We start from the raw sequence: 10555 nt of genomic DNA, 5'->3' as shown, positions 1-10555 counted from the left end.
GAATCCCACTCTGGGAATGTTCAGGAAAGGTCGGTGCCACACCCAGAATATATAACCAGATATATGTTGGCAGAGGAAATGGGGAAGTTGCAGGAAACTCTGACATCTATCATGGGAATACCGGCTAGGGTGGAAACGAAAAGAGTGGAAGTTCATCCCTCTGTTCTAGTCACCCATAATAAGGAAGGGGATATTAAGATGTTTTTGGCATGTAAACCACCAACCTTTTCTGGGGAGAGAGATCCAGTGAAAGCTATGTGTTGGATCAAGGAGATGGAATCTGTGTTCAACACCATTCGGTGTCCGAAAATAGATAAAGTTCGATTTGTTGTTTATGTATTAAAGTCAAATGTTTTATTCTGGTGGAAAGTTGAATCGTCAGCCAGAATAGATGTTTTACAGACTTTGTCATGGGTAGAATTTGTGGAACAATTCAAGAATCAATTTTTCCCTAAAACAGCAGTAAGACAAATGGAGGAAGATTTCCTGAAACTAGAACAAGGAAATGGAACAGTTCAGGAGTATACTGAAAGATTCATTGAATACTCTCGTTTTGCTGAACACTATGTTTCGACCGAACCCAGGAAGATAGAAAGGTATATTTGGGGTTTGAAACCCTCAATTAGAGAATTTGTAATTGCCATGAACCCCACCACTTTTTCATTGACAGTAGACGCAGCCAAAGTAACCGAATGAAATAAGAACCGACAACCAGAAGGAAAGGTTGTAAAGAAGAGAAAATGGGAAGGGCCTTCATCTTTTTGAGGACCGAAAACTGTAAGATATGATAACAGATTTGAGCAGAAGAGCAGTGAGAAAATCTGTTCACAGTGCCGACAGGTTCATCAGGGTGAATGCAAGATGGACCCAAGGAAATGTTATAAGTGCGACGAAGCAGGTCATCTGTCTAGAAACTGCCCAGCTAACAAAAGGTGTTTTAATTGCAATTCTCCGGATCATATTCGACCGAATTGTCCCTTGTTAAGAACTCCACAGTTAACGATGGGGAGTAACGCGTCGGGCACTCAGGGAAGGCCTACTGTGAACAAAGGAGGGCAAGGAGGGGCGCGGGGACGGTCTTTCCAAATGACTAAGAACGAGGCAGAAGCATCGCCGGATGTAGTAACAGATACATTTCTTCTGAATTCAATACGTGCTAAGGTGTTATTTGATTCTGGTGCAAACTTTTCATTTGTATCACCATTGTTTGCTCAAACTGCATGTCTGGATTCTGTGATACTTAATGATGAGTTAGTAGTTGATACTGCTAATAGTCAGGAAACTGTTACTAGTGTATTCAATAACTGTATTATTGTGATTGGGGAATGTGAACTTCTGATTCGGTTATTTCTCATGCCAATGAAAGAATTTGATGTAGTGGTGGGTATGGACTGGTTAGCAAGATGTCAGGCTAGTATTATTTGTAATCAGAATTATTCTGCCAGACCAAGGGACAGTTGTTATTTATGGTGATCGTCAGAATCATCATACCAGTATTTTGTCAGTAATGAAAGCTCATAAAAGTATTCGAAAGAAGTGCCAAGGATGTTTGGCATATGTAATTGATCTGAAGAAAGAAAAGGGAAAAGAAGAATCAATTCCGATTGTTAGTGAATATCCATAAGTCTTTCCAGAAGACTTATCTGGATTACCACCAGATAGAGTCATTGAGTTCCGAATTGATTTAGTACCAGGGGCTGCACCAGTAGCAAAGGCGCCATACCGTTTAGCTCCATCTGAATTAAAAGAACTGGTTGCACAGTTGAAAGACTTAATTGATAAGGGATTTATTAGGCCCAACACTTCACTTTGGGGTGCTCCGGTCCTATTTGTCAAAAAGAAGGATGGGTCTATGCGAATGTGTATAGACTATCGTGAACTGAATAAGTTAACRATAAAAAATAAGTATCCTTTACCGAGGATTGATGACTTGTTCGACCAATTGGTGGGAGCAAGTTATTTCTCAAAGATTGATATAAGATCAGGATATCATCAGCTCAATGTCAGGGAAGAAAATGTTGCCACAACAGCATTCAGAACAAGGTACGGGCATCACGAATTCTTAGTTATGCCATTCGGTTTAACTAATGCGCCCACAGCCTTTATGGATTTGATGAATAGGGTATGTAAGGAATATCTTGATAAATTCGTTATTGTATTTATCGATGATATTCTTATATACTCTAAGACTAAAGAAGAACACGCAAAACATCTTCGTCTGATACTGGAATTATTGAAAAGAGAAAAGTTGTATGCTAAATTATTCAAGTGTGAGTTCTGGTTAACAGAAGTTCAATTTCTGGGTCACGTCATCTCAGAAACAGGAGTAAAAGTTGATCCAGTGAAAATAGAAGCAGTTGCAAGATGAGAAGCTCCGAAAAATCCTTCCGAGGTCCGAAGCTTTTTGGGATTTGCCGGTTATTACCGTAAGTTCATTTAGAACTATTCTAAGATAGTTGTGCCATTGACTAAATTGACTCGGATGAACATTAAATTCCAGTGGGAAAGAGAACAGCAAGAAGCTTTTCAACTGTTAAAAGATCATCTTTGTAGCGCACCAGTATTGACTTTACCAGATGGATCTGAAGACTTTGTGGTTTATAGCGACGCCTCAAAATTAGGGTTAGGATGTGTTCTGATGCAGAGAGGAAAGGTGATTTCTTATGCGTTAAGACAAATGAAAGATCATGAGAAGCAGTATCCAACCCATGACATGGAATTAGCTGTAGTGGTATTTGCTCTGAAAATCTGGAGACACTATCTTCTGGGAACGAAATGTCAGATTTATACTGACCATAAAAGTTTACAACATTTGTTCAGCCAGAAAGAATTAAATATGCGACAACGTCGGTGGATTGAGCTGGTTAATGACTATAATTGTGAAATCCTCTACCACCCGGGAAAAGCTAACGTGGTGGCTGATGCTTTAAGCCGGAAAGAAAAGAGTGGAACCATTAAAACAGTGGCAATGAGAATGAACTTGATCCCTGACATTTGTAAAGAAATTCAGAGATGCCAACAAGAAGCTATGAAAGAAAAATTTGTTAAAGAAGAAAGGTTGGGTAAAATGATTTCAGCCTTGGAACAGAATGATGAAGGACTAATGTGTTTTCAAGGGTGAATTTGGATACCATGTTTTGGAGATATCCGAAACATTATATTAAATGAAAGCCATAAGTCCCGATACCCTATTCATCCAGGCACCAATAAGATGTATAGAGATTTGAAACCTTTTTATTGGTGGCCAGGGTTGAAAAGGGACATAGTTAAATATGTGGAACAGTGTCTGACATGTTTACAGGTTAAGATTGAACATCAAAAGCCATATGGAAATCTTCAATCCTTAGAGATACCTGTATGGAAATGGGATCACATTACCATGGATTTCGTTATGAAGTTACCTCGAACTCCAAAGGGGTACGACGCGATTTGGGTAATTGTTGATCGTTTATCTAAATCTGCGCATTTTCTGCCAATAAGAGAGAAATACTCTTTAGAAAAGCTAGCGCGGATTTACATCAAAGAAATTGTTACTAGACACGGTGTTCCCTTGTCTATTATCTCTGATAGAGATAGTCGGTTTACTTCAAAGTTCTAGGAAGGATTGCAGAAACCTTTGGGATCTGAAATCCGATTAAGTACAGCTTATCATCCGCAGACTGATGGGCAGAGTGAAAGAACTATTCAGACTCTCGAAGATATGTTGAGAAGTTATATTATTGACTTCGGGGATCATGGGAAGATCACTTGCCATTGATAGAGTTTGCATATAACAATCGTTACCATTCCAGCATCCAAGCGGCACCATATGAAGTGTTATATGGACGTAAATGCCGAACCGTTGTGTTGGAATGAGATTGGTGAAAAACAGCTGACGGATCCTGAAATTGTCCAAGAAACTTCTGAAAAAATCGAACAGATCCGCGAAAGAATCAAAACAGCACAAGATCGTCAGAAAAGTTATGCTGATAATCGTCGAAAGCCGATTGAGTTTGGTATAGGTGATTTTGTGATGTTAAAAGTTTCGCCATGGAAAGGTGTCATCAGATTTGGAAAGAAAGGGAAACTCAGTCCGAGGTATGTAGGGCCGTTCAGAATATGTAAGCGAATTGGGCCAGTAGCATATCAGTTAGAGCTGCCAGAAGAGCTGAGTCTGATTCACAACACTTTTCATGTGTCAAATCTGCGGAAATGTTTGGCCGATCCGAGTCTAGCCATACCGATGCCAGAGATTAAATTAGATAGTAAGATGAACTTTGTGGAAACACCGGAAGCTGTAATTGATCAAAAGACCAGAGTGTTGAGAAACAAAGAGATAAGTCTAGTTAAGGTTCAGTGGAAGTTTCACAAAGGACCGGAAGCAACATGGGAATTGGAGTAAAAAATGAGATCAGAATACCCTTGACTTTTTGATTTAAGGAATTCCGGGACGAAATTCTTTTGAGGGGTGGATAATGTGATAACCGGATCCTGATTATCACCCAAGGTAATTAATGTGTGATTATTTGAATAAATGATTACGTGACAGCATGATAAATTGATACGTTTGATCATGCTAGTATGTGTAATTGTGCATTAATTGGATATATATATATATATATATATAAATGCATGATATATGTGTATATATGCATAGGTATATATGTATATGTGATGATGCATGTGTATGTACATATGGGTTACATGCATGCATGGATGTTTTTATATGAAGGCATGCATGTGGTAGCTGACCTTCCTGTTTGGGAAGGGTATATAAAAGGGAGGTTAAGTCTCCATTAAATCTTCTTGCTATTTTTGGAGAAACGTTGAGCGATTTAGAAGAAAAAGAGTTGACAGGATTATTTCTTGTCTAAAGATCAAGTTGGTTTTCAAAAGGCTTTTAAGGTGAGTAATTTTTAAAAGTGTCAAGCGAGTTATGATTGATAAGAATGGTTAACATTTTGAACTGAGAAGTAGGAATATGACCATGTGGTGACCGGATTATTTTAAATCGGTCAAGCTTTGGGCGATGTATTGTCCGGACTTGTTATCCGGACAAAGGTGTTGGAATTTATTCTAAATGTTAAATCGGACAAGTCTTGGGCGATAAGTTGTCCGGATTTGGTAAACCGGCCAAGRCTTGACCGGAGATGAAGTCCGACCAAGCCTAGGTTGACCGGATTTGAGTTGTGCCTTGTGTTTAAATGATAGAAATTGTTATTTTATCCTAAAATGAAGATTTGATATAAATGAGTTTGAATTGATAATAATTTCAATGGMTGYGRTCTAATTGRAATTATTTTTGTGAAATGTTTTGATGAGRAAATAAAGGTRGCATATCARGGAGMGGTGTACCATGGGATAAGGGTGACATATCAAGGAGAGGTGTACATTTGGATATAAGGGTGGCATTTGTATGTGTGTTGAATGATATAACTCTTTCTATTATATCCMTTAAGACTACCGTRGTCTGRAATCTTTATTTCTTTGTGATTTAAAGATTTAGGATCAAGGTTCTTATTGGAAATCATAGTCTGGATGTTATTGAGAAGAAAATATCAGGTTTGGCCTAAAATTTTATATAAACCTTGTTTGATTAGAAAAGGTTTAAAAGTGGCATTATGTGAAACCTAATTGGTTCAAAAGTATGAGATTTGAATAGCTGAAAACTTTGCTTAAAAAGTGAAAATAATCTGATATTATGTCCCTATTTGTTATATATATGAAAGGTTGGTTTCCATAAAGGTTTTGGTGATTTTTCACCCTGCAATAACATAAAAGGGTAACTCACTAGACCCTTCGGTCTAACCCTCGTTTTGTGATTTTAACTATGTGTTGCAGGAAGTGCGGACGGTAAGGGAAAGGGGAAAGTGTAATATTTTCCTATATGCATTTCTGCATGAAGATCGGTCCTTGATGTTCAGTTTTGATTGATTAGTACAAGAAATGTATTTTGAATTTTTGGACCTTGTATATGGTCATGTTAGATTCTTGTACTAAGGGACCTGAATAGGATAATATCATGTATTTCTTCTGTATGAAATATGTGTTACATGCAATGTGTGTTATGGGGTGTTACATGCAGGACATAGATTTTGCGTAAGGCATATACATGAAAATATGAAGCAATAATAGAAAGGAAAGATGTACAATGATTTGTTGTGGAGGTGTGCCTCAGCACCCGCTATCCAAGTGTTTGATGCTGAAATAGAGGAAGTGAGAGGTGAATCCTACAACTTATGAATGGTTGAAGCAGATACCCCTTCATCACTGGACCAGGTCTCATTTCACAGGTAGTTAGGCTTTCATTTTCTTATTAATGTTTTAATTGGTGGTTTTACATTTACTAATTAATGTTTGAGTTGGTAATAACAAGCAGAAGTCATACAGATGTTTTCTTGAACAACATCTGTGAAGTATTCAACAAACTAGTAAATGGAAGAGACAAGCCAACTATGACCTGTCTGGAGTGCATAAGATAGTACACGATGAAGAGAATTGCAAATGTAAAACAACTGATTGAGAAGACAAAAGGCCCCCTTACCTAACATCAACAAAACTGTTGAATCAAATCAAGAAGGAAGCTTTGGATTACACTATCATCTGGAATGGGGCAGATAGGTACCATGTTAGTGGTCCATGGATGGACCAATGCATTGTAGATATAAGGGATAAAACTTGTTCTTGCATATGGGAATTGACCAGAATACCATGCAAACATGTTGTAGCAACCATATGGAATATGGGAAGTAATGGAGCAGATGTTGGCATCCCTGAGTATTGGGTTCATGAAACTTATTGGTTAAAGACATGGAAGCAAATGTAGCTTTAAACTAGAACCCATTAATGGAAGAAAGTCTTGGGTGAAGTCTACATGTCCAACCACTTTGATTCCACCAACGCATCACACTCAGGTTGGTAGGCCAAAGAAGAAAAGGAAGAAAACTGTTGGAAGTGACTGAAGCAGGAAAGAAACTGAAAAGGGTTGGAAAAACTGTAACATGAGTCAAATGCAGGAAACAAGGTCATAACATCAGGACACGCAAGGGACATGCCCCATAAGTTGGTGTTTTTAATGTTTTTTTGGTGACTTTGTTTAACAACCACTTTGATGCAGTAAACGGTTATGTCTATTATGGATGTTAGTATGCAAACATTATCTTAAGTCTATTTTGGATGTATTTTGGGTTGTAAACAATTACTGTTGGTTTTAGTTTCAATATGTGAATGTTGTTTTACATCAATGAAATGGTAATTTATGGGACAATTTTATATCACTTATTGTTGTTAATGTTCTTTTTCTTTTACATCATTCATATTGCACCTCATAACAAGATGAATTCTGAAAGGTGCATCAAGTTTTGTACTACATTAAAATGAAATCTTTTGCATTACATTAAATCATGTTTCATATAAAATGAAGGCTTTTGCATTACATTAAACCAAAATTAGGTAAGATTTTACCATATTTCACAAAACACAACAGTACAAAACAACAAATGTCTACAAACAGTGGCAACCCAAACCTGACCTATTACAACCAATTAGGTCATTTAAGAAAGAACACACCCCAATTGACAACCAAGTGAGACACAACATCAACTTCAATCTATGATTTTCTTCTTCAAGTTTGTTCTTCGACTTTAACAATCTAAGAATAATCATCTTTGAGCGATCACACAATGTTGGGTCAAACCAATCAATGAAACCGCTACTTCTTGCCTATTTATAAAGACACGAAGAACAATTAAGGAAAATCCCTAAAATTGTAAAAAAGATGAACAATTTGTTACCTTTCTTGAACAACAATAAAAACGTCTTCTTGGGTTTGATGAGGTCCCTCAAGTTCAAATTATTGCATCTGGTCCACAACTGCATCCTTTCATGGTTGATCTCGAGCTCTAATTGGGAGATATGACCATTGTTAGGAGAAAAAGTCGTAACACACATAGAGAGGGGGGAAGGGTGAAATAATGGTTGGAGAAAGGATATATATGAGCGAGAGAGGCTGAAAGGTTAAGTAGACAATTTTACCCTTCTGTATAGGCGTGTGGGATCATTAACAGTGACTAAGTAGATGACGTTAACATGAGGACTTGGAGCGTGCATTTTTACATACCATAGGGACGGACAGCGTAATAAACGCGTTTCAAGGACCGTAGTAGGAAAAAAGGTCAAACCAAAGGACCAGGAATGTAATTTACTCAAAATTATAAAACCCGCCCCCCAAACCGTAGGAATCAAATTAAAATTTCAAAAAAAGAAAAATGAAAAGGAAAACATTATCATAAACCCCAATCGGGATCTCAATCCCAAAACATTATCATAAACCCCCCCACACTCAGGGATGAGCGCCACCCTGATCTTCCTCCGACCACCGCCTCGTAGTTTCGTAACTATATGCCCAACTCACACACTACAGCCCGTCCTCACGCTTGCACCCTCATCATTATCGTTCAAACCATCCCTGAAAACACGCAGAAGAGACTTCAGGATCTTCTCCGATGACGGGGACTCTGGTGGAGACGACGCTGGCGGAGACGCTGACGTTGGTGTAGAAGCGGACGGGGAGGAGATGGAAGAAGATGAAACGGACGAGTTTGAGAGAGATTACGACGTTGAGTACGAGACTGCTGTAGCGACTACACGCGGCGGCGGCGGTGGTGATGATGGGATTGCGATGGTTCAGAGTAAGAGTTTTGTGTCGACTCAGGGGTGGAGCTCGGAAGTGGTCGTGGATTATAGAATTAACGAGGATGAATTTCATAAGATCAGTTTAATGGACTGTGATTTCTTTATCAGGAAGCCACCTGATCCTGATAACAATGTCTATGATTTCAGAGAGGTATAATTACAAAAATCAAAATACTCATACATCTGCATCTATGTTGGATTTTGATTTTCAAAGTACTTGCATAGGATTTGGTAGCTATAGCTTTTGAATATTTTGGACGAAATTAGGTTCGTATATTACCCTGATTCCTCTAATAGAATGTTTGGGTTCGTCCCCCAAAGAGATGTAGAAGTAGAGAATGGGGATATACTCCGTCAGTTCTTGTAAATGTGCCACATGTGACCTAGTTTTATTTGGATAAGGACACCAATTCGAGATTGTTGCACACATATTGAACAAACGGCTGATCAACTTCAAAGGCTTTAACTTTGGAGACTGTGGGTGCTTCGGCCAGAAAGAAAGCACTTGACTAATCCAATAGGCTCCAATAGGCCCTGCACTAACCTTCCACCCACTAATAGCTCTGAAGGGACTTGAACCTGTGACCTCCATGCAAACCCAGGGTCTAAATTTCATTAGTCGTGGCTCTGAATTCGACTGAACTTGACTTTCTACCTTCTTTATTTAGCTTTTAATGTTAATCACTCGTATCTGGAATTACCTTAATCACGGTCTATCGGGGAATTTTAGTATTTTAGGTATAATTTTTATGAGGTGTTTGGTTGGGGTATTGAGTGTTGAGAAATAATTAGAGTTAGATGGATGAAACCAACAAAGTTTTAACCTTTATAAAACTTTTAAATATTTAATCAAAAAAGTTAAGATTTTTAAGATCAAAGATGGTGACTTTATGTGTCCGGATCCACAACACCTCAAAATGTGCTAATTCACACAGATTGAATCTATCCTCCGTGATAGATTCAATGAAAGAAAAGAGTAGAAGCAGAGTTATTCATTTAGTGAACAAAAATTAAATACAATGCACGAAATTTAAAATCAACCTGATTAAACTGTCGATGAATCGTAATCTGCACGGTAAAACCTGTCCTTAAAGGTTTTATACGACTATTCTTTTCTCGCTGTGAGTCTGCTAGTCGCAAAGCCCTAGGATTTGATGCAATATACGTTTTCGTTTATGAACAGTGATGAAAACGAAAATAGAACAAGGTGGATGCAGAAATTGGGAGAGAGAAAAGGACGTTCGAGAGCAGCAATCGTAGAGTCGAAAGACTGAATTTTTGTGTGTTTATAGGGTTGGCTTCAACCCAGTATTTATACTGGGTGAAACCCTAAACAACCCATGATCTTCTCCCCATATATCGCATGATCATGGAGAAGTTGGAGGATTATCCTCCGACGATCGTTCTCTCTAAAAAAATGTGGCTAAATCGGTTTTAAAACCGATTTTAAATTCAGTTCTTTTTCTTCTCTCTCGACTTTGTACCAAAAAGATACTCGGAGCTCGAGGCGAGGCTCCTTCTGCTCCGATGCGGCATGCAAAGTGCACCTCCTCGCGCCACTTTCGCGAATCCCGCGGCCTCGACCACGAGCGCGTGTGCGCGTTGGACCTTCCACTCGAGACCCCCACCATGAGTCTACTCATATGTTCAAAACCCAATTCTAGAGGAAGTCTTATAAGCTTCTCTAGAGTTTCTTTATCTACCAATGTGGGATGGTAGACAAACTTCCAACCCACTAAAATTTTCAACATTGAGGGGTAAGGAATGGGAATAATGACAAATCTATATATATATATATTAAAGGTAGAACCAAGAGTATTGAGGTGGCATCATGAGGATTAAGTATTGAGGTGTTGGTGAATTGTGGTTGATTTTGAGATAT

General features: G+C 38.4%; 1 protein-coding gene across 1 annotated transcript in view; it reads left to right on the top strand.

Moving 5' to 3' along the window:
- The first annotated feature begins 8309 nt into the window (after positions 1-8309).
- The window catches only part of LOC112511232, a 13374-nt gene continuing 11128 nt past the window's right edge, over positions 8310-10555 (top strand). The window contains exon 1 of the mRNA XM_025116766.1: positions 8310-8824. Within this exon, the coding sequence (XP_024972534.1) occupies positions 8327-8824 (498 nt within the window). The 5' untranslated portion in view covers positions 8310-8326. The remainder of the gene's footprint in view (positions 8825-10555) is intronic.

This window comes from Cynara cardunculus (assembly GCF_001531365.2).
Source record: "Cynara cardunculus var. scolymus isolate 2C chromosome LG 4, CcrdV1, whole genome shotgun sequence".
NCBI lineage: Eukaryota > Viridiplantae > Streptophyta > Magnoliopsida > Asterales > Asteraceae > Cynara > Cynara cardunculus.
Note: the sequence above shows the minus strand (reverse complement) of the source record. Positions and strands in the feature narration are given on the sequence as shown.